The sequence below is a fragment of the Ammodytes marinus genome, assembly GCF_949987685.1.
Source record: "Ammodytes marinus genome assembly, chromosome: 1".
NCBI lineage: Eukaryota > Metazoa > Chordata > Actinopteri > Uranoscopiformes > Ammodytidae > Ammodytes > Ammodytes marinus.
This window is the reverse complement of record NC_137230.1, coordinates 7,582,000-7,607,545: the sequence shown is the minus strand read 5'-3', so window position 1 is coordinate 7,607,545 and position 25,546 is coordinate 7,582,000. Positions and strand designations below refer to the sequence as shown.

The 25,546-nt window shown below is 42.1% G+C and overlaps 1 protein-coding gene across 1 annotated transcript in view; it reads right to left on the bottom strand.

Annotated features, from left to right (window-relative positions):
- Positions 1–25,546, bottom strand: part of cdh8 (cadherin 8) — a gene marked incomplete at both ends in the record, with an annotated part of 97,448 nt that overhangs the window by 23,397 nt on the left and 48,505 nt on the right. The window contains 3 exons of the mRNA XM_080039226.1: positions 3,928–4,115; positions 4,371–4,538; positions 9,667–9,786. Coding sequence (XP_079895352.1) covers positions 3,928–4,115; positions 4,371–4,538; positions 9,667–9,786 — 476 coding nt within the window. The remainder of the gene's footprint in view (positions 1–3,927; positions 4,116–4,370; positions 4,539–9,666; positions 9,787–25,546) is intronic.

Genomic DNA, 25,546 nt, shown 5'->3' with positions numbered 1-25,546 from the left:
ATGCTAAAACACTCTGTGGGATATATCCTGGGCTGGGCGTAATCAGCCACACATAAGAGATGGATTTGGAATTGTAAATTGCTTGTATAAAATGAATTATTGCAGCTTAGAGTTGACTAGTTTTTTGTGAGCTGCTTTTCACTTTATTAATTAAGGAAATATAGTTCTCCACATTACATGTATAGTATAAGGAGGTGTGGGGGGTCCTCTTATTGCTTTGCTACTCCCATACCAAAACATTTCAGTGTTATTCCCCCATTACAGCATGTAGAAACAACTCACTACATTAGCTTCCAGTGTCCTAACAGAGAATTGGAGAGCAGGGAGAAGGTATATCCCTGCTGTTGGCAAATTTAATTACACCAAGTAAAACATGATGCTAAACAGCTTAGCTGATGAACCTACTTAAGTTTGATTAATTATTTTCAATATCAATTTCAAAATAATAAAAAAAACATCCATGCAAGCTACTGTTTTAAATAGTGTTTAATATTGCATCCAATTATTAATTCAATACACGCACATTGCACTTTGACTGAGTAATCCAGGAAGGTTTTTGGTTTTTATTAGCATGCATGTTGGTTTACAGAATGTTGTACAGCTATGGTTGACTATCAGGACATTCATAAGTGCAAATAGATAACAGTGGACCTATAGTATGTCATGGATATTTTAAGAGTCAAAGTTGCATATTTTTATTTTTTTTTTAAGTTCCCAGTAAACACAATGGCCTAAGTGAATGAGGCTACATTTCTGAATGGGATGCAGCAGACTTAAACTGATGAACAAAGAGATATTTTGGTTTCTCCTGTGTAAACTCTCCCTTCAAACCGCTGTGTCCCAACACCCCAACCCTCCCATGTTTGGGTCCCTCTCAAGCGTTAGCATCAAATCATTATGTACACACAGGCCTTTTTAGAGGCTTCAGAAGTTGGTGCGTGGGGCTGCAGGGGTGAAAGCTCAGCATCCCGCTAACATCCCCTCGACAGGCCTGGGGGCTGGCAGATAAAAAGCTTAAGACCCAAACAGCAAAGAATCTCTCCCCTGGTTTGTTCCTCTCTAGCCCCAGTCAGATCAATGTGTCTTTAACCTTGCCTGAAAAAATATCTTCAGTAATTTGAATTTCACGTGTGATGCAAGTTTATAGACCCATACAGCTGTTTTTGACGGGGACAGGGTGTGTGAGGGAAAAGAGATAAACAGTCCCTTACGTTCCAAATCACATACTTTTTTCCGTTCACTATAGTAAATACGGTACTATAGCATGAAGGTTTGCATACTGCAAATTACAAATGTGATGTATTAGGGCATCCAGGTATTTTTTAGCATTCTACATTTCACATGCATGTATTTGGCCATCCTAAATCTTTTTTTTTTCTGGCATACTTAACAGTATGGAAGTAAAGGAATTGGAACGCAGGGTGGATCTTTTTTTTCCCCCATCAACCTGGTTTGAGGAAAACACTGGTGGGACTACAGAACTAAAGAGCTAAAAGCATGTCAACTGTTTCTTTTAACGCATCCCCAAGTTGCATCCCTGCCGCCTGGAGGGAAAGCAAAAAACAGTAACAGTGTGCAAATGCCTTTGCTACTTCACCCAAACTCATTAGCATCTATCTTGCTTTAGTGAAGGAGGCAGCCCCTCTGACTCAGTGCTGCAGAGAAAAGCTGAGCAGACATGGGGGCAAAGCTAGGACTCTCTGCGGGACACGGAAGTGCAGGTTTGCCTAAAGGACTAACACATTTGACATTTGCTTTGTCAACACTTAGAGATTTTATGACTTTGCGTCGTTTGTTCTCTCCCCTACTGTAGCACTGATATTTTCTTTAGTGGCAGCGAATTGAAGTCCCTGCAGATTTGCCTCGGCTCTTATACATCCCACCTTCCAACGCGGTTCATTGTGTTCACCATTTTGACAAAGTCCCAGCGTGCGTCCTTGGGGGTAATGTCATTTGAACATCACAAACACAATGGCATTACGCATTGTGAGTGACGTATAGCTTTTCTCGACTGACACTGAACCAACCGTGACTTTAAGACTCGAGAACGCCCCATCCATCAGTCATGTGTACCATTCAATACATGCAGACACACGCAGAGTTGTATTATACAGAATGTGTATATGCATGAATAGTGTGTGCCTTGCCTTCATAGCTCAGTTGTCAGATGTCCCTGAGTCTAAACTAACTTGCAAATCAATGTGTGAGGAAAATGCATTGCGTTTTTTTGAGTGAACATTTCACACACTTTTTTTAATAAAGCAAAAAGGCTAAGTATGTGGGTTGATTGCTCCAAATGCCTACAGGCAAGCAGTGATATCCAGTCTCAAACCGCTACAGCTTTTATCCTGGAGGAAATATATTATTTCTGCATGTACACTTCTGCCTTTGCCATACTACATAATTCTCTGATGATAACAATGCTATTGATGGGAGCACATGCTGTACCAACATCACATTGTACCATGCCATTATACGCTAATGCGATTGCCTCAAGGTTAGATATTCAGGTGTTGTGACAGGGATGTTGCTAGCTTGCTTTCCTCAGAACGATACTTCTGGGATTATCTTGATGAAAAAGTTTAATGAGCATTGTCTTTTCTTCTCTGAACAACCTCTGCTAACGTTCCCTCGAGCAAGGCAATTAACCAGCAACGGCTTTACTGAAGTTGCCTAGGGGCCAGCGGTAGAAGACTGCAGCTCTCACGTTTGGATGCAAAAAAATCAACTGGCAACTTTAGGTTAAGTCCATCTGCTCTTCTGTTGATGGTAACGTGGGTGTCATCAAAACAGAATGTAATCAAAGCTAGAATGAAGACTGAAACCATTTACAACATTGTAGCAATGTGCCTTCAGCTAAGACAGCGACAGCTAAACGAGCAAGACGAGCTGTCATTTTAAAATATGGTTTTCTTGTGATATTATTCAGACCTAATAGTTTCAACAAAGTTGCTGTATTGGTTTAAACATATACAGTAGGCCTACAGTATATCAACAGGTAAGTCTTCTTTAGCCTCCAAGATACTCCAGTTGCTTAACATTAAATGGTATACTTCTGTAATGCCTTGTCTTAAAAGTTATGGCAGATAATAGTGGTTCTTATGTTAGCAAGCCACTTTGAATTATTATTCATTTCTAATACTGTATGTATACTATAATCTGTGTCTTTAAGCCATTTACTGCAGCAGCTTGATGGGTCAGATGAGGTACGGGTTTTAGCCCTGAAATCTTTAAAGTAATCTGGGGTCATTTGTTGATCGATATATATATTGCAATATGAGTAAGTGCTAAGTCAATAAACAATTATGATTATTGTTATTGTAAGTACTTCACTCAAACTGTTAACTGTCAATTGTCTATTGTCTCCTTTATTGCCGCCTTATAGAACAATAAATTAAACAAGATAAAATCAATATGATTCCAAATCACCAAGGTTTATATAAGTACCATTAAGCAAAATTAGCATATGCCAAGTTTTACAGCAAACATAACTAAATGCTCCGCCCAGTTCTGAACATATATTCCATCCACTTTATATTTGAAAAAGGAGCTGGTTATTATCACCTGCCACTGAATGAAGAAATGGGGAGATGTGTGATACTTTATTAATGGACACTGTCATCTGGCAGCTCGTGCCTTTTTTTGGGACATGTGGGATGGAGCGAGTCAGGTGGTCTGCAAGCTGAACTCAGACACTGCAGGATAACTTTAGCCCTATTACTACATATACATGGTGGTATCATTCACTAGGCACATTGCATTTTTCACTTTTTAAGCACATTGGCCAGCCTCTGTTGCCCACCCATGACATGATGTAGCTGCCATAGCTAGCTAACAACCAACATGTTTTTATTCTGCATCCTGTAAAAGACATTCCAGTACAACCAGGGTAACCATGCCTTTTGCCAGCATGTTTCTAGGTCTTACCCTTTTCAGTTGAAGGATGCCTTCCTGTGTCTGCGCGTCCGTAACAATCTCAAACACGCGTTGCTCGTCTCCTTCCACTATGCTAAATGTCGACTTTGAATTCTCCCCGATGTCTCTGTCGTTTGCTTTCACCTTGCCGCCCATCTTGCCCATCGGTAAGTCTTCAGGGATCACAAACTCGTACAAACCTGGAGAGGAACCAACACAGCTCTTGGGTGTCAAGAAATCAAATCAAATCAAATCAAATACAATTGTGGAAGTTATTACAGCACTGCATCTCCATTAGACATCGAGAGTTAGTTCACGAGGAGCTGGTAAGATGACATTTTTCAAAATAACATTTATTTTTTTCAAATTACGACTCATAATCAATACTCATTTAGCGTGGTGGTCATTTTTTTTTACGCTCTTGATTCTATTTGGGATATCCTCAAGCGACTTACTTTTGGAGAACTTTGGTGGATTGTCGTTGATGTCCGTTAGCGTGACGGTGACGGTGGTGGTTCCGGACAAGCCGCCCATGTGACCTCCCATGTCCTTGGCCTGGATGACCACCAGGTACTCCTCTCTCATCTCCCTGTCCATCCCGTGGAGAGCCACTTTGATGGTCGCTGGGGGGGTTGGAAAACAGTTCATAACTCATTAGTGCAATTACAAACATGACTGATATACCCTGCTGCACATCATTTTAATGACGCCCAGGCAAAGCACGCCCCAACGAGCAAGCACAAGCGAGGCATACCGTAACCTTCACGCTTACTCCCCGGTTTGTAAACTGCATTATTTTCGAGCACGGCTACGCAAAACAACAAGGACTCCCTACCAAAACAGAGGTAAAGACTTTCCCCTTTAGGTTTATTCACTGAAAAAAAACAGAGCTGTGTGATCATGGCAAGGTGGGCACGACTGAGCCAGCGCACGACACTGAAAAAAATCAGCTGTGTTTGTGTACGCTCCGCCGTCTGCAGTCATTTGTATTCTGATTGAGTGTGAATTATGCTGTCTGTCTTGTATAATCTTGAATATTGTATGCAGAATGGACCTTATTGACTCTGCCACGGCGCTGAATATAAAAAGGGCTCAGCAACCGGCGTATGAGGATAATCCACTCAGGAAACAGAGGCCCGCAGGATCATCAAATGAATATAAAAGCCCTCATAAAATGCCAGGCTTTGGCATGACACCCTGCCTGCTTTGGTCCTGAGATACACAGACAATGGGAATATGCTTCGCTATGATGAAAAATGCGGGAAGGGGGTAAGGATGTTGTCTGAGCCTGCATTTTTCTATTGCTTGAGAATGAGATAGATTTTCCTTAGAGATGCAGCACCAATTTCAGGGGCAGTTTTTGCAGTTGGAGGTCACACAGAACACCAGTGATATAAACAAATAGAGGGTGTGAAGGGGAATAGTTTTTTAAATAGCAAAGCGAACCCCATCAGCAAGACTGCATCGGAGAAAGGAGCAATAACCGTCTTGTTCCAGATAATTAAATCAATAGGTAAATCAAATCAAATACAACAACCTTTTTCTTTAACTAATCTGTCACTGGGGGGTTGAAGTCCTTTTTTTTCTCCAGCTCGGGCATTACAATTTGCTGTTACCGTCAGCCCATGTCAACACAATAATGGCCAAAAAAACCCATCTCTAGACAAAGAATTGTTAAGCACAAAAATGTATTAGCACTTTTCACATGAGTGCGATAGAACATTACTTCCAGACCCAAGACCACATGTTAACTTCAACATATCATGGCTCAACAATTCATTATACAGTATATAGACCCTTCTGTCCAACAAGTGTGATGTCTGAATTTGACCATTGTTTTTTGGGTGTTGTTTGGTCATCTATGGTTTCACTTCCTCATTGCTTCAACTCCCTCAGGCCCCACTGCTTTATGTAATATTAGTAATAACAAATGGATTAAGCCATTTTTCCTAACAAAATACTTTTGGAGCTATACGCAAGACATTGACAAGGTCAAGTGCTCCTCAAGTAATGCATGCAGTACCTTTTAAGGTGCTCTTAAATTTTTTTTTAAATAAAAGGTCAAAGAAAAGTGTGTTTTTCAAGCACTCTTAAACTGAGCAAGACATATTGAATATTAAATACCATTCAAATGATCAGGTGTACAGACGAGTTGTACAACACTTTTAGTAAGTAGTTTATTATCTCACTTGTCCTTGGCACCCATGGTTCACACAAAAAGATGACCAAGAAAAATGGTGAATGAACACAAATATGTGAAATAATCACATTTTGCAATACCGTTTCTCCTCTTCTTATTCAGAACTCTGCTCTCATCAAACTTATACACGTGTATGCTTGGCGTGCGTAAGCAACTTATGTACTCTACATACTACATGCTGTCTGTGGTCCAACCAGTACAAGCTCATAATAATGAGTCTGAATATAATGGGAGCTCTGACTTGCATCAACAAGGCCTACCTCTCCTCTAGTCAAGCACAAATGAACCCATAAATAGAAAGAGCAACACAAACAAGTCACTCATCCTGCCTCTTCCACCGCTCACACACACACACACACACACACACACACACACACACACTATTTCACTCACCCTGCTAGAAGCAACATTCTCATCTCTGTTGATCATCATCGTCAATTATTCAAATTAATTCCTAATCACTGAAAAGGGAGGATAGACAAACACTCATTTCCATAGATATTTGACTCAACTTTCTCTTTTTTTTTTTATTCACCGACCATTAACCAAGTGATGAATTGGGGCATGATGTTTATTTATTTACTGAAAGCTTTTCATTTCCAATGTGGTGTCGTAAGTGTCAAACGCATTCTAATGGCCTGTTTTTCACCCTCACCTTTTTATTTTTCATTAACATTCATTAAAACATCTGGCTCACTTGAATGAGCCATCTGCATGTGCTCCGCAGTCAACACAAAGCATGAATGCTAATCCTCAAAAATTGTTCATTGGTCTTTGGCCACATTACCGATATGCTCAGAGATACGCGGCGCCCCACGGCAGTGAGGACTAGCCCGATTGCTATGTTGTTTCTACGAAGCGTTCATCCTTAAATACATGTACATACATTTGGAGACTCCCTCTCTTGAAGCTTGTTTATCGTTTGTTGTTTTTTTCTCCAAATTGTGGCAAGTCGATTTCCATCTCATTTCTTATTAATGTCATTTCACCATTATTTAATCATATTGCTTACAGACACATGTTAAAAAGTCGGCGGGGAAAAAAAGCAATTAAAGATCCAATCTGGAATCTGTTTGGAGATAACTTTATGCATGGTGACGCTGCTCGAGCGTTTGCTTTGTGCGAGGAAGAAAGTAATTATTGTTATTTTTTTACGAGTTCATAGAACAATGATGTTAGACGGCAGCATGTGTATGAGGCACACACTGGCCCATTTAGCATTGAGGACGGACAATCAGCTAATGGAAACACGCCACTCAGTCATGCCCAGCTCCAGCTCATTTGAATTTTTATAATTTGATAGTGTTAATAATGAATTTCATGCAGCCCATTGTTGAACCGTGGAGTATATCACTGAAGATGGGTTGACCTAGCTAAACCAGGACTGTCTTGAACGCATCCCATTATATATTTTTTTTGTCCTCAACCTCCGACATGCGTTAGCCAATAACTTCCTGTTGTGAAAGCTATACAAGAGTGTCAGTCCTATTCAGCAGCACTGCCCTGACTGCTTCAGTATGATGTCCATGTATCATGCAGATTGCAATCACCTCTGAGTAATATTGTGTGTGCATATAATACTTTCCATTTGTTGACGTCATTAACTGTTATTAACTGTCTGACAAGCCTGACAGAGATTTATGTAAGAGAGAACATTTATTGGGAGTCAGTGACACAGTGTACATATCTTATTTCTGTTGCACTCAGTATATATCAGTTGTGCTGTGGCCGTCACAGAGGGCATTTTTAAAATGATTTGACAAACAATCATGGTTTGTCTTACCGTGCTGCTGCATTATGTCATGTTTTAATCAAAGCTATACTCACTTCACATTTCAGTTGCGGTGCCCTCAGTTATACACTTTTTTTCCTTTATTTGTTTTGCCCCAGTAAACTGTGCTTTTTTTGTAACATAAGTATTCAGTTGCAGTAGGAGTGAGTATAGAAATGGAGCGAGCCTTAACTCTTAACAGCAGTGTCACGCAGCGATGATCTACAAGCATTACAAAAAAAAAACAGATTGGCAGTGTTACCTGCAGTCCTCTTTCTGTAACACAACTTTTCTTAAGCAGTAGCCGACATTGTCAGCTCCCTTTTTAGCATGCTGATGCTATCCCTTATGGGTTTGCTTAAAAGAGGGCGAGGTGACATATTAATGTGGACATTTACACAGTGGTGAAGAAAACACACCCATAAATATACAAAGTTGGTCTTTTGATATTACAATGTAAGTGAATGGACATTTTGCACATTCCTTTTTTGTCCTTTCAGAAAATTGTTTGTTTGTGTATTGGTATGCGTAGCAACAAGGGGTCAGATGTGTTGTACTTGTAAGGACACCATCTTACTCACTGCTGTCAACACTTGCTTTTATTTTTCTTTCATTTCAATTAATAGTATCGGCAGCACAGAGAGCTCTACTGTCAAAACATGCAAACATGTAGGTGCACACAAACTAAAACTACACCATAAATATTGCTGAAATATTTATGAACTATAAATAATTTGTTGGTTGAATCCTTTATAGGAGAATGAAGGTCCTCTGGCTAAAATGTCATACGGCAGAATGTACATTCATGTAAACAGGAGGTGGAGGTCTTGTTGATGGAATATTGAAATGATTATATTCTTTATAGTACAGTGAGCCTTTCCTAAATGTATTTGATTTACTGGAGTTCATTTTGATAACCGTCAAACTATTTAAGTTAAATCCTAACAATCAGTTGGACTACTTACTGTACAGAGAAATTAGCCCCGTACTTGACCTGAGGTGACTGAAAGCTCATTTATCTAAGCTGAATCATAATGAAAAACCGACGGCTAGTTAAATACTAAATGCTTCTGGCCTGATGTGCCTGGCCCCTGTCTGGAAGAAAAAAGCCCCATTGAAATCATTTTTTCAACGTAATCACTGTCCCACTGTAAAGCCTATTTATTTGCCCTTTTTTAGTCCCATTATGGGGACGGTATTCATTCATTACATTTTGTAATACATTACACTCTCCATTGGTTGGAAACAGACAAAGGGGATTTGCACACTGTATTAATAGCTCCCATTAAATTTAATGAAGCAACGTTTCGATCTCGCAAAGATCTTGGTCAGGCTTTGTCAGGCTAAACAATGAATAACAGCACAATGAGCTTGGCTTGGCCCAGCAGCGGTGTCCTCCTCTTTTAAGAGCAATCACACTGGACAACCTTGCATTATTGTCTGTGTGGCATTAAGCCTGCTGTCTGTAGTGCACTACTTCAGTTGTTTGCAGGAGGCACAGGTGACACTTGAATCCAGTATGTCCTACTTGCTTTGAAAATGGCCCTCCAGAGTGTGCTGCTTTGTATTCCAATCAACTTAAAAGGTGTAGGTATAGGAACACAGCCTTCACAGCGCTTGTGTGCCCACTGAATAGAGAATAGAGATGTAAGCTTAAGATTCTAGAATGCACACACATACACACATACACACACACACACACACACACACACACACACACACACACACACACACACACACACAGACACACACACACACATACACACAGAGCTGCACTTACCTGAGTTGGGGTCTATGGAGAAATAGGGCTGTCCCTCCAGAATGCTGTAGACTAGCTTGGCGCTGTTCCCGTACACTGGATCGTCAGCATCTGTGGCGGTTACCCGGGTAACTGGAGTACCTGTGGGGCAGAAAAGTGTAAAGACAGATTTATGAACTATTCCACCGTAGGTATAATCATCTCCACATAGCTGGGACCTGGTATGTGGCTGTGCCGAGCCAATCAGGGTGAGGCTTTTTTCCGGCCCTCGCTGTGGTTGATTTGTTCAGAAATCAGACACTGCTTGTGTGTCAGTCATGCTTGATATTTGCGACACATCGCCAATGATGTTGCTCTGAAATGCTAGTGTTCATGACATCTGCGTGTTTGTTTTAAATAAATGTTTTTAATTAAGTAAGATTACAATTATCAGGGCAGCTGCAAAGCTATTTTCAAAGAAAGCTTATTTCTAAGAATAATAAAAATACCCCAAAATAAAATGCTATTTTTGAATTGCTACATTTCATTTGATAAGGGAGTATGTAAGATGTATAAATCATTTAAGATGGCATGCTTTTTTAAGTTTAATTTGTAAATAGAACAATCTCAAAAAAAAATATTCACATTGTAACTTATGACAAACATAGAATTGCGGGTCCCAAACATTAGAGCCACTCTATTGTTCTACCAAGAGCTATAACAGTTATAACCATGCTGGGCAAATAAGCCGGGCACAGGCTGCAGCACTGCAAAACACAAAGGTAGAAATAACATAGAAAACTGTTGTGAATTTTTAATAGCCATGTCTGCTCTACCAAAAAAGTTCCACAATAGCCTCCCTTCAAAATAAATAAAGTAATGCTAAACCCTTTTGTCCCTACCCACTCTCTAGACTCTCACTTGACCATTGTGTACAGTCCTTAACAACACGGATACAAGAAAATAATTGAGTGTTTGAGTAAACTAAAATTGCATATTCGAGCAAGTGAGTGTGTCCATAAACAAACTGTACCTTGAATCACGGCACCCCGTGTCCTTTATTCCTCTACCAATCATGTGCCTACAGTTCTGCCATCAAAGTGCCAATTACCCGCGACAAATGTGATGTGACTTCAGATGAAATATGGTATAATGGCCGTTTGGCATAAGTGAGCAAAGCAGTCATGTCGCTGTTGATTAGTCATTTAGCCTCTTGTAATGCTTTAGCTCGGGCTGGATTTGTCCTAGCTTGTGCGCAAATCAACATGACAGTGATGAATGTGTCAAATGTATGAACAGCCGGGGCAAAGTAAACCAAGTTATGCATTCAAACATGCTTTTCATGAATAGTGCGCCTCGAGAACTGCATACCTTTGATGCACTTATTGCTGTTGGTGTGAAAACACTCTGTTGAAGGTTATAAGATAATCAAAATGTGTGTATTCAAACCACTTTAAATGAAGTAAACTTTAAGCCTTACACACACAAAGAAAGCACTTAATCTTCTGAGAAGAGTTGGGCGCAATTAAAGAGTTTGGCTAAGGTAACGCAACTGTTGGCACATGATAATCAGATATATCTCAATGCACGTAACACAGCAATTAGCTGTAACCTTCACAACAACAACAACAACACTACTTAGTGTAGCAGAAAAAAAGAGCTTTATTTATTATTAAACTAGCTTGTTTGCCAAACCAGTTTTTCCAGAAAATGTATGCAAAGGACCTTCATCAATATACTCACTGTGCCAAACGCTCAAGGCAAATCAGAAAATGCTTTATTGACCATTCAAGCCCACCATTTACTGCTCCATTATGAGGTATCAGGGCTATGGAAACGCTCCTGGAAAAGAAAAAAAACTGAATATAGAGAGACTATTAACGCAATTAAACTCATCCATTCTTAATTCGCAGTGACCGAGCTCCATCAGTTTGGAGTTTGAGCGACTGTGTGTGCGGCAGAGAGAGAGAAAGAGAGAGGGACAGAGAGAGAGAGAAAGAGAAAGAGAGAGAGAGAGAGAAGGAGAAGCTGACATGCAGACAGGGAGCAACAAGCTGCAGATGGTATGGTAATTGTTTCAGTGAAGGATGTTCAGAAGGTGTTCCGACAACAAAGAGAGACGTCCCTGGTCGCAGACGGCACAGGGCCATGCCAAAGACAACCTGAGTCTGTCCACTGCAGATGAACAAGGCTTGTAGGAACGAGTGCTAGTTTTTTGGCCCCGACATTGTGATCCAGTCATGAATTAAAACATGACAATAAGAAATGCCAGATGTGATAGAATGGAAACACAGTTTCTTGCGATGTGTGTAACCCTACAAAACCAGACATGTGTATTCCCCTGGCGTATCATCTTTGTACTGCCTCCACAAGCGCTGAGACAACACCCAAATGACCTGCTGACAAATCAACAGCACGCTAATGACAGGAAATCAACATAACCTACAACAATCCAGAGAAATCATATGTAATTTACGCTGGGGACATGTCCCCCACCACCGTTTGAAATGGCCAACTATGTCCCCACTGCTTGTTAAAAGTGTGATTTGTTAAAAATGTCTGAACGGGGGGGTGGGGAGATAGGGGGGGCGCTTGTGTTGTAGTGAATGCCGTTAGTGATTGTGGTTACCAGAATGCGGGAAAACCAATATCTTTGAAGCTCACTTTTTCAAAACAAAGCGACGCCCATGCTGGGAATACATATTTATCTCCAATCCAAAGCGCTCCAGCATAACCACTGCTAAACAGAAAGGGCCTTTTGTCAACAGCACCATGCCAAAGACTGGGTTTCAGATCTACAGTTTTCCTACTTCCATCTTTGTGACGCGTGCGGGCTACCTGTGTGTCAGCCATTGATTAATAGCGGCCGCTGTGTCTGTGGTCTTGTAAAAGCGAAACGAAGCAAAAGCCACCTCTGCACTCCAAGCCGAGTAGCAGTTTCACTGTTGGCAACCCAATTATTTCACAGTGAGAGGGAGCCTCAAGTGGTCCTCCGAGACACAGGTGCTCTAGTAATTCATAGTCTTATGATGACCCATGCTGTTGTGTTGCCAGAGCTTACCTTGTAAATTTCAAAAGCGCCGTCTGCAGTGTTTAGATCACAGCAGATCAATGGGCTCGCTTTCTTTCCTGGGTTTCTTTTTTGCGATAGCGCCTATACAAGAACACATTTTAACTTGATGCCAGCTGATGATCAACACAGCGATTCTGGAGAACGCTTGTTGTTAAAATCACGTTATGTCAGAATCAGTGAATATCTCCTCACAATCTGCTTACCTATTCGTACTGTGCTGAAAAATAAGTGTTAATACGGTATGGTATGTTTCTAGCAACCGTTGGCACCGTGTGTTGACATCCCCGTTTACCGCGATTGTTTTATTCAGCTTACACACAATACGGCCTGGTTGTGAGGGCATATCTCACTGGTTTTGACTAAAAGTTATTTTGATAACAAGCATTCTTCAGAATCGCTGACTCCAATGTTTACATGCCATAAGCAATGAGCTTGGTAATCCAGTCAAAAATTTTGAAAAGCCATTAGAACTGCATACCATTATGGGGGCGCCCTTAGCTCAGTTGGTAGGGCGTCCCCCCCCCCCTGGGCCGGGCCCATCAGCAGACCCGTGTTCGATTCCCGCCATCGGTCGTTCTCTGCATGTCACTCCCCTCTCTACCCCATTTCACCTCTGTCTCTCTGCACTATCAATAAAGCATAAAAATGCCCAAAAAATATATATATATATATATAAAAAAAAGAACTGCATACCATTGCATTGACTTGACTCACCATTCGCTACACACAGTATGCATTGTTTGAATCTACATACCACAGTAGGATGTCAACTCAGTAGGTTATCCATGCGTGCTTTGTACACACAATTCTGCCTGGCATTACGTGGCAATTCCCCTCCTGCAAACGTGTTAGATGAGTAAATACAATATCAAATGAATTGGTTGACAGTGTTTAAGGAAACGTAATTATATTCCACAGATGTGGGCAATAATCCAAATTGGTGAACTCATACAGCAGTGCCGGGGAAGCAAATTATATCCTGTGTGCCATAGGTGTTTGCCAATTGTCAAATGAATAAAATGAGAGACAGCTAAGGAAATTGCAACGCCTTTCCTCAGAGAGATACAGAGCCTTATCTGCCTTAAAGTTAAATTACTACCACTACAGAGGGAGAAGGCCTCGCCATCTACACAGCCCTAATTATGAAAAGTACCTTCGCACTCATAAAAGGTGTCTGACTATTGCAAACGTGATTTATAAATTCAGTTACTTTATGGATTGAATGGGGTGAGGTGGAGGGGGGGAGTATAGGCTGAGAGAAAATCTTCATAAAAACAGTAGAACTGGTGAAGCGTGAAATAGCTCCCTCTTTCTTTCCGTCCCACAGGGGGGCCAAATGCTCCTTACCACCCCTGATTAAAAAAAAACGAGGGATTAGGAAAGCCAGTGTTTTGGTCCTGTTTGAAATCAGTGCAGATTAGCCCCATCCTTTCCCCTTGATAATGCACAAGAAAAAAAAAATTCAGGGGACACTGCAGAAAAAAAAGAATGCAGCTGTAGGCCGGGCTGCTGGGGGAACAGAAACTCAATTGCAGGAGGGATATTGTGTGTGGCTTTTATTGGAAGCCTGTAGCATTGTGGCGATTACAATAATAGCAACACAACACCTATAAAACATCCAGGGATGAAAAAGGCTACAATGGCAAAATGAAAAATGTCCGCCCAGAATGCAACTAATGCCCTGGTGCAATCTACTGCTCTAGGGTTGTTGGGGTTTTATTTTAAACCAAAAAAACAGTCTTACATGCACAGCACTCTTGGTCAAACCTGATAGAGATGTGCGAGTAGGTGCAATCATGCTATTTCCTGTACAGATGGATTGGTCTCACTTTTCTCCTGCTGTCCAGCAGATGCCCATATTGAAATCTCCTTCTGTTGGTTCAGAAAGCAGCCCTCAGATTGCCAAACAATACGAATGTATGAAAATACAGCTTTGCTTTTACGTCTGTTTTACCAACTCTAAGTGTAATCTTATTAATCACATCCTAAAGTTCACAGGGGTTTAATTCCACACCAATACTCATGTTCAAAGGATGGCATTACTGTATGCTGTATATGAGGCATTATAGGGCTATCTCTGGCATACTAATAAATGGCTGGTCTGCCAGTACTATGTAGCTAACCAGCCCGCAACTCAGCAATGAAAATATCTTAAATTTAGCATACAAGTGAACAAATATTTATTTTTGGAGGTAAGCATTTATATACGTGGCGAAAAAAAACGTTTTTCTTCTGGCTCACTCTGCAACATTACAAGGCTGACTTCTGCTACAGCGACATCTTGGCCCAAACTCATTAAAATGACAGCGCTGACCGCCATCTTCATAAGGTAAAAGACTATTTATGCATAGGTACCTCAAACAACCTGCACTTCCAAAATAATGAACCCTTCTTTCAGCATCAATTTTACAGTTGTTTTTATTTTTAGTTAATGGGGCCTGCGGTTTGTAAAAGGGTCCCATAATAAAGACATGGGGGTCTAGCATCCCGTTTTATCAACTGACAGATATAATAGGGCACACACACTTCCTATTTACTCTGTGCACTGGCTCAGTGATAGCAAATCAATAGGAATCTTCCTTGAACTAGAGCAGGGATAAATTGGGGACTGCAGGCCGATGTGACACACAATGGCTGCAGAAGGACATTGCAGCTTCATTTTCTGCAACACATTATCCCTCAACCACACAGCATCTTGTCCCCGCAGTCACTTTATTTCCTTGGAAGTGTTGCAAGGATAATCAAATAGTGGAACTAAGATTTAGCTTTGAGCTATCACACGATGATCAGTTGCCAGACACTCAATCTACACTGTAGGTGTCACGGAAATTGAAATTAATTTGAAAATTAAATATGTATTAGTAGTTGTGAGGGGTATATCCACCACTTAAACACCTACATTTACATTGACATACTTATCTAAGATGTTTTAACCCCAGTTGGAGGCGTTCTAAATGCTGCATGATGTACAATTAACACGATTGATTTAAACTGAAGTATGCATGGGCTCATCCAAAAATAAGTGTACAAATGGACTGATTTTAAGCAAAAAAAATATCATGAAAAGATACAACTCACTGTCTTGATTTTGCCCACTAAGTGCAAAACACTGCATTGCACAAAACTATCACAAAGTCTGCATTTAAATCTCCCTTTTGCACTGAGGTTATATTTCCCAGCTAATCTTACACAAATACTAGCTTCACTTTTTTCTCCCCTTAGCATGCTTAGTACAAGTCAGAAAAAGCACACCAAGCGCTCTCAGCTCAAGTACTGTATAATCACTCGAAAAAATGCGTTCAATTACTATTGCTGGAATGCTATTTCTCCATAGCCCCCCTTTATCCAAGCTGTGTAACATCTCAGCTGTGCTCTGCTCGGGCTTGGACCAGCTCAGAAAGCGTGAAGGGTAGAAGACAGGGGGCATTCATATGTATGCGGCTACTGAGCCATGGAGAGAGAAGATAGCACTGAGGCATGGGGAGAACTGTGGGCTGCGTTGGGGCTAACAGTGCCCCGCTGTGAGCCCTACCCGGGTAAAACAATACTGTTTATGTCTGACTGGCTTTACACCGCAGGGGTCGAACAAATAGAGAGGGAGATACCATATATAGGGATACATAAAGGGAGGGACTTGAAGGCAGTAGTTTGAATAGACACTTTATTATTGGAACTTTAATGTAGGCACAAAAAAAATAATCAATATTAGAATGTTTTCTTATATAAAAGTAGCCTGGCTCCGCCCGCCCGCCTACTTCCGGCCAAATTTAATTTTCCCTTCAGTAGTCAGTCTGGGTGTACAGCGCATTTCCCAGATTCTCCGGATAATCTACAATCGTCCAATCAGCGAACAGAGCGAGTGGCTGAGAACAATGACGTCGAAGTCGCGCTCCAGTTTCAGTTGAATACTGCGTTCCTTTATATTCGGAAGAAGGAGATTTCCGACTTGGTAGTTCCGAGTTCCGACCTGTCTGTCTTCCAGTGCATCTGCTCGCGAAAGTATGGACGCCTAAAACCTTTCTCGTCCAAATAACTAAACGTTAGGCTCTAACAACTTACTGTTGCCAGGTACCGGTAGATTCATAGACTACAATATGTAGTGAAGTCGGAAATTTCCGAGTTCCCTGTCCAACTGGAACGCACCGTCAGAAGCCGGCTCATGACACACGTGACGACCAAACGTGATGCGATTGGTTGGCTAATCCAGAGTGGCACTGGGCAAATCCAATCGTTTTAAACTTCGACAGACACCCGCCTCCAAGTGAGTGAACGTTTGCCAATTACAGCACTTCCAGACCTTCTGTACAAATTAAATGAAGTACGATGGTCTGGTTGGACCAGGCTAATATAAAAGGGGATGTTGGCTTACTTTTTGTCCAAACCACTTTTTTTCTAAATCAGTGAATATCTCCTCACAATCTGCTACCTGTCTATATTGTGTGTGCATAATATGTGTTAATACACAGCCCACGCTCTGTAAACGGGCATGTTGCTAGCTAAGGTTGGACCCTAATGAACCAAAGCATAGTGGAACTGTAACAATACATCTCATGGCAATCATGGGTGCTTAAATGAGTCCAGCCTTCACTCAGCCGCTCACTCCTCATTCTCCCTCTCTTGCTTTTTCTAGGTCAGAAAGATTTCTCGCCAAACCCTTTATTTTTTTCTAAAATGGCTGTTGGGCGAGGGCTAGACCGGTCCCCTGATAGCGCCATAGCAGTGACAGCAAAGTGATTATGTATTGATCAGGATCGCACAGACACCGGTGTATATCTCTCTCTCTCTCACTCTGCTGTCTGTCTGTGTGCAGAGGGGATAATAGCTCATGATCAGACAGGGTAGAGACCGACAAGCCATCTCTCCAGGCAAGTGCCACTGAAACACTATTCTTTAAAGGACAGTAGCACCACCAACTATTTGATTGAAATGCATGCGCGCGGATTGGGGAATAGCGCGCGAGAATTAAAGAGGCGATTAGCGCCGCGAGGCAGCGTATCGTCAAATACAAAGTGTGTTTGGAGTGCTTGTGCTGCGGCGTATAGAGAGGCCAAAAAGCTCTCGATAACACAGAAGCGCTTGTAACGAGGTGGAGAAAACAAGCGTGTCGAGGCATCCTTTCATCCATCCATCCATGCCCCGTCCGTCTACTGCTCTCGGAGGAGAAGATGACATACTTGGAGCGGCGCCAGTCGATTCTCCTACAGTACTCAAAGCCAGTTTTTCAGATTCCAGGGCTGCAGATGGGCATTTATGGCAAACGCTGCAGATGGGCATTAAGGGGAAAACCCTTAGACAAAATAAGCATGCTCATAAACCACTGGGCATGTGTGTGTGTGTAAAATGTGTTTGCTATTTGCCAAGGCAGCCTCGGAAAAACCTCCCATCCCCACTTCATTCGTCACCATTTGGGCCAAAAGGCTCTGTTTGATCTAAAGCCCAGGCATTGATTCTAAAGTGGTGGTCCTCCTTTACTACGATGGTTTATATATTAATATCAGGAAAATGTGTGAAGTGCTTCAGATTACAGGGTGGCACAGTAAATAATTGCAATGCAGGAAGAAAAAAAAACATGGCCGCCCATCAGTCTCCATAATAGGACTAATGCATACTCTCACTAAACTGCATGTTTCAGCAAAGGCCACAGAACACAGCTGAGGAACGGAGCAAATGAATGAGGAGCAGCCCTGCAGAGGCAGAAAAGAGCAGGATATATATGTGTGTTTATTTCAGATCGTTAACATACTTTTCAAAATGAGCCCTTGGCCAAATACACACACCATGGGCCAGAGGAGGGGCTTACAACAGGGGGGGATACAAACTAAATGTTGAAGATAAGATATGGTTGTCAGCATCCAAGAAATTGTACCCCAGAGCCAATGATGGATAAGGGATGCCGCGCTTTTGAAGACTAAGGGGGACCGTCACACTTTAGCACTTGTTGTTGCAGTACAATTACTAGTCTTTTTATGAGACGGAGAGGGAGCCATCACAGAGAAATACAGTGTTGGGGACACTGCTGTGTGTGTGTGTGTGTGTGTGTGTGTGTGTGTGTGTGTGTGTGTGTGTGTGTGTGTGTGTGTGTGTGTGTGTGTGTGTGTGTGTGTGTGTGTGTGTGTGTGTGTGTGTGTGTGTGTGTGTGTGTGTGTGTGTGTGTGTGTGTGTGTGTGTGTGTGTGTGTGTGTGTGTGTGTGTGTGTGTGTGTGTGTGTGTGTGTGTGTGTGTGTGTGTGTGTGTGTGTGTGTGTGTGTGTGTGTGTGTGTGTGTGTGTGTGTGTGTGTGTGTGTGTGTATGTGTGTGTGTGTGTGTGTGTGTGTGTGTGTGTGTGTGTGGGTGTGTGTGTGTGTGTGTGTGTGTGGGTTTTCAATACATATCTGTGTGTACATGACATCCCTATTTCAAGGAGTCAGCTACTGAGTCTGTTTCCTCGACAAGCCCGTTTTACAGGAATCGGCTGGAACAAAATAATTAAGAGGGCCCTTTGTTCCCCGGCTGATGGCCGTGACATATGCTGCCATTTTAAAGGGGTTGTGTCATTGATTCACTTTAATTAGTTCACGGGGAAAATGTGTGTGCAACATGCAGATAGAGTTGAGGCCTGGAAAGTGGAGGATGGAAAATTGGGCACTTCACGTGTTTAATTGCTCCCAAGGCGTTTACAATGGCAAGGTAATAACAGAGAAATAAGGCAACGCATATTGTCTAATGAAGAACTTTATCATGGGCAAATGAACAAAATGTTGCTTAATTTGAAGAACTCTGCCACAGGGGTGAGAGTGGTTAATGTGAATTACGCCTCCTCCATTAAAAAAGAAAAAAAAAAGGAAAACACATTCAGCATAATGCAAAACTGTGGTGGGAAAGGAACTTGCGGTAAAAAAATTGTTCTTTTTGCCTCAGAACTAGCTCTGGAAAGTGGTTAACAATGAGACCAACGTTATTACTTAATACCAGAAACAATTTACTCATGTATACACTGTTGCTAAAATGCCCCTTAACGAGGCGTGTAGCCCAATACTGTTCCAGCTGAGGAGCTCAGTAGGCCAACAGTGGGCAACTCCCAGCGTGTGTGCTTAGTATGTTTGTGTAAATGTCATGCTTAGGGACATTATGGAATAACATACATAGATTATTATGTAAAAAACAAGCCTTATAGAATGAAATGTATAACAAGAAGGGAATGAGGAGGAATGGGCCGATATACAATAATAAAAAAAAAACACCATACCCTGCTAACCTAAGCTCCCTGTTAAGGTATTATTGTTTAGCAATATGCTGTGCAGGTTCCATGCTGGTCCATCAAGTTCAAGAATTCACAGCAAGTTAGCAGCACATTTCCACAGTATCAGTCACAACAGTGGGGGGAAGAAAAAGAACAAAATATATCTCAGCAAACATCACTGGAAAAACCTAGGCAAGAAAAAAACTAGACATGGCTGATGCAAGTCAGGGAAGAAAGTCTCACCCATTCAGAAAGGAGAGAGCAAAACCAAAAGAATAAGAAATCAATTGAAAAATACTTCTGCCTCGCCAAGTGGAGTGAGTTACAGTCATTTTCCAATTGTAGTATTGATGTTAGCTTTTCAGTATTCAATGTAAGAACCAGAATACATGTATTTTTCAATGGGTGTATCATTATGTTTTGCACCCCATGTTTTTTTTTAAACATGGGGTGCAATCTCTGACGAAATAATCTGCCAAAATTAAAAATAGTTTGGGGCATTTCTGCTCTGTTATCACTGATACACTAACTTATGCATTACTTGTTAAAAAATGATATATTACGATGCTCTACAGTCCCTTTCAAATATGTGGGTGTGCTTGTCAGCTGTCTATAGCAGAGAGGAGTAGCCTACATAGTCTGTAGGTTCCAGTGTGAACATCCCCATTATTCCAGCATGTGCTACAGTATCTCCATATTCTGGAGGTAGCAGCAGCAGCACTGATGATGAGGTTGCATTAAAAACAAAGGGGATATAGAAAACGTTTTGCCAATGACACCCAGGCTGCTGCAGTGCAAGGACAATGTTCTCAGTCAATTGCATACGTTCCATTCTTACAGCTTGACAGGCAAAAAAATAAAATACAAACAACCTCAAGCATTTCAATGACAGCGGCAGGGCACACAAGCCGGTATAGCCCATAACCCCATCAACTGCCCCCCCCCCTCCCCAACCCCCCATCTAAAAGCAACGTGTGACAGAGGTCGACCACCTCCTAGCGCCCACTGCATTAAGACACTGAACTCCACCCAATCCAGCCCCTGTGTGCCCTGTGCTTTAGCTATAGCGCCTTAAGAGCAGCACCTTCTAAGTAATGCACTGCGTCATTTGACAGCCCGTCTCGGAGTGGGAAAGGGTTAAAGCCTTTTTTTCCCCAGAGGAATGTTGGAAACGCACTCTACGTGACTGGTGACTTAATGCCTTATTCAGCCCGGTGAGGAGAGCCGCTATCCTGCCGACTGACAAGCAATCCATCACACAGACAGAGAACACACAGACGGAAAAGCCGCACGTGAAGTGTCCTGCACGACAGACACAGCTAAAATATATACGCCTACAGCCAAACACCTACCACTACCGACAAGTGACAGCTAGCATAGCATTAAATAGACACACGTCCATGCACTTGTTAACGCACTGACAGTACTACATGGCAGCAGGATAGACGGTAGATCCAAGCGCGCTTTAAAATACTGAGGCAAACACCTGACCTACTCGTAAACTGTCAGAGTAGGTGGCCAACAAATAAATAATAATAGTGTGTGTGTGTGTGTGTGTGTGTGTGTGTGTGTGTGTGTGTGTGTGTGTGTGTGTGTGTGTGTGTGTGTGTGTGTGTGTGTGTGTGTGTGTGTGTGTGTGTGTGTGTGTGTTGGGGGGGGGGGGGGGGGGGTTGTTGGATGACAGCAAATGGTGGAATGTGGATTTACACCCCTTGTAATCCCAAGGTTTGTTTACACTCCCAGAAGTGAAGTGAAATTTTTAAAAGGGCCATCTCTCTGTAGCGTGCCGGAGAACAGATTCACCCAATTACACAGCAAGCCCCCAGTGTGACATAGTAAACCTGCTGTAGGATTGACTGTCTCCGTGTGTGTGTGTGTGTGTGTGTGTGTGTGTGTGTGTGTGTGTGTGTGTGTGTGTGTGTGTGTGTGTGTGTGTGTGTGTGTGTGTGTGTGTGTGTGTGTGTGTGTGTGTGTGTGTGTGTGTGTGTGTGTGTGTGTGTGCGTACTTGCCTGTGTGAGTGGGTGTGTGTGTGCGTACCTGCGTGTGTGTGTGTGTGTGTGTGAGAGAGTGTTTAGGTGTGTGTGTGTGTGTGTAGGTGTGTGTGTGTATGTGACAAGACACCAGACTGTGACTGTGGCAAAACCACAAACTGTCTAAATCCATAGCGCATAGTGTTGAGAGCAATACATCTGCCAATGCTGCAATACACAAGCAGCAACAGAACAGAAGAAGAAGAAGAAGAAGAAGAAGAAGAAGAAGAAGAAGAAGAAGAAGAAGAAGAAGAAGAAGAAGAAGAAGAAGAAGAAGAAGAAGAAGAAGAAGAAGAAGAAGAAGAAGAAGAAGAAGGCTGCCATGTTTGGTGCCACAAATCACCCGTCCCACATGACAGCAAGACAAGAGGGTAAAACACAGTAACCAGGAATGTGGTATGGGCCCGCCATAAAATACAATAAAAACAGAACATTTAAAGTCATACCTGAACAAGGAAGAAAATGGTAAAAGTACAGGCACGGCCATGAATTTTCATGACAAAATAAAAGCAGTGAAAGCATGTCGGACGAGTCTTTTCTTTTCTTTTTTCCCCCCGTTCATTGTATCAGACAGCTGAGGCGTGGCGGTGACTGTACGAGCCAGGCAAAGGGCTTTAGTTAATGGGGAGAGACATCAAGAGGAGGGCCTCGAGATTTGATCCTTCAGTCTTATCAGCTTCTTTTTTTTTTCCAAATGACCTTGCTGTACGGGTTTTTTTTATGCCTCTCTCTCCCTTTTATTCTCTGCCGGTGATTGGATGGGGGCCTCTCCAGTCTCAAATCTCTGCCACCTTGATGAATGTGTTCCACCCTCATTTATGTCGCATTCGGCCAATCCACCTCAGCTACAAGCGACTCAAGTGTGGCACTTGAATCAAGGCTGTGGTATTCTGACGCACACACACATACACACACACACACACACACACGCACGCACACACACAGACACACACACACACACACACACACACACACACACACACACACACACACATGGCCATGTACAAAAAACTGCATTAACATATTAGCAGAGCTATAATGTAACTGAGTACATTTACTTTAAGTGCTGTACTTAAGTACACATTTGAGGCACTTGTACTTTACTGAAGTATTTTCGTTTCATGCTGCTTTATAATTCTACTCCAATAGAATTCAGTGGGAAATATTGTCATATTTACTCCACTACATTAACCTGACACATTTGTTTTTTTTTTGCACATGAAACATGGGGTGCAATCCCTGCTTTAAATGTTAGCTAGTGAATGCTGCTGGATGCTGGCTGCCTGCAGGGTCCGAACGGCTATGGCTGGTAACTCAGACAATTAATAATGCAGACATGGAGGAAAGGGAGTACAGGGGATCCTGTTCATACTGCCATACAACTGTAAAAACACCTGAAGCGGGAAAAGTGAGCAGAGCCTTCCAAACAAACACACTCACATACACCTACACAATCACACAATCACATACTCTCTCTCTCTCTCTCTCTCTCTCTCTCTCTCTCTCTCTCTCTCTCTCTCTCTCTCTCTCTCTCATGTTGACTTTTGGCTACAGAGTTACAAAGCAAAAGTTCTTGCTTTTCTGAAAACAGTTAATAAATAAATAAGAGTAAGTGGAAATAATGCACCACACCAAAACAAGACAGAGCAGGAAGTAGACGCAAAGGAGCAAAGAGGGATGAATGCAGAGCAAGAAAAAGTGAACGGAGTAAAAAGCGCCTACAACACCACATCAAATATCCACAACTCTCTCCATGAATAATGAATCAGTGAGTGCGCACAAGGCTAAGCGTGTGTGTGTGTGTGGGGGGGGGGGGGGGGGGGGGGGGTGTGTGTGCTGAGGAATGCGTATGAGAAAGCATCCTGGCAGATATGAGTAAGCATTTGCCAACTTGGAGGTGCGAACCGGAGCCCTTTCTCATTTGTGCCTGGTTCTATTAGCGCTGATGCAGAGAGAGAGAGAGAGAGGGGCCTCCCACTCACCAGCATGACTTCAAACAGTCTCTTGTCACTTCTGGCTGAGATAGAACACTGCTGATAGGGACACACACACACACACACACACACACACACACACACACACACACACACACACACACACACACACACACACACAGGGAAGTCAAATTACTTTTGCAAACCTTCGAAATGTAACTGTTAAGAGTGTCATACTGAAGGATTTACCAACGGAAATCTCATAAAGTGCATGGATTACGTTCTGTTTGTATCATTAGTAATGAATGTATTCCCCATATAGTAAATTAAAGAGCTTATATCACAGAAGTATGTGTGTACGAATGGGTGAAAGAAGAAACATGGAGGCACACAGTTATCTGTTAAGCACTGTAAACACGTTGTACAGTACTAAGCAGCGTTGCAGAGAGGAAATGCAGTGAATGATCCTGGCTCAGTGTGTCATCTGTATAGAACAGGGGGCCGATAGGCAATTAGTGATTTAGTGCATGACTGAGTGAGTGAGAAAATGAGGGTTTTAGCGGCCCTACACCAGCTATTTCTCCAGTAAGATGTGATAGATATATATGGCCCAATGAAAACAGCTGGTGGTTTTTTAGCAGCAATCGTCACTGATCTCATGTACAGGTGGAGCGTATACACTCTGTCATCTACATGTCAAACAATGATATCATCACAGGCACAACAATGGTTTTTCTAATCAAAATATTTGTACTTCTATTGAGTTTTTTTGTGGAGGAGATATACACGTAGCATGTATCATGATGCAGTGAAAAACAGAACGCATGAAGAGATGGTTGTATGTTGTATATGAAGCAATAACATACTCAAGGTCATGCTTTAGTGTGTGGTACTGGGGTGCTGGGGGTGACAAGGGGCGCAGGCTAAAGGCCAGATGTTGTAGATCAGTGCTGGTTGACAGCTTTTAAAGCAAAAAGTGTAGAGTGTAAAAAGCTTTATTTGTACCTACCACACACACACACACACACACACACACACACACACACACACCAGAAGATTTTAGACCTGTTTTTAACATGTTTTAAAATATGTCCAAGAGGGGACCTGACAAGCGTCCACTGTTAGATTGGTAGTCCCCTGTTGGTGTGAGTGTTATGACAGGTCCACTGTTACCTCCAGTTGGTTACACACACACACACACACACACACACACACACACACACACACACACACACACACACACACACACACACACACACACACACACAGAGAAAAATGTGTTAAATCCCGGTTAAATCCCTTAAAGATGGAGAGAAAAATGTCCTATCCTGTCTTGGTCTACTTATTTGTACAGTAGCAGCCACTCTTGGCTCCAGTATCAGCATCAGAAGGGCTCTGAGTACAGGCTGTCTATAAGCTGTGGTGGATGCACACACAGACACACACACAAGGCGTGCTTTCTGACAGCTGCTTCCCTCAAATCATTAACTCAAGTGTTAAAAGCTCAATTGCATAGCACTGGATTAACAGTGAGGCTGCACTGAAAATGGGGGACTCCACCAATTTCACACGCAAAAGTTAAATTACAGCTGTATAATGTATACTGAGATTGGCATAAAATAAATCTATGCCTTTTGGTTTATGAGACTACGCATTTTTAAGCAG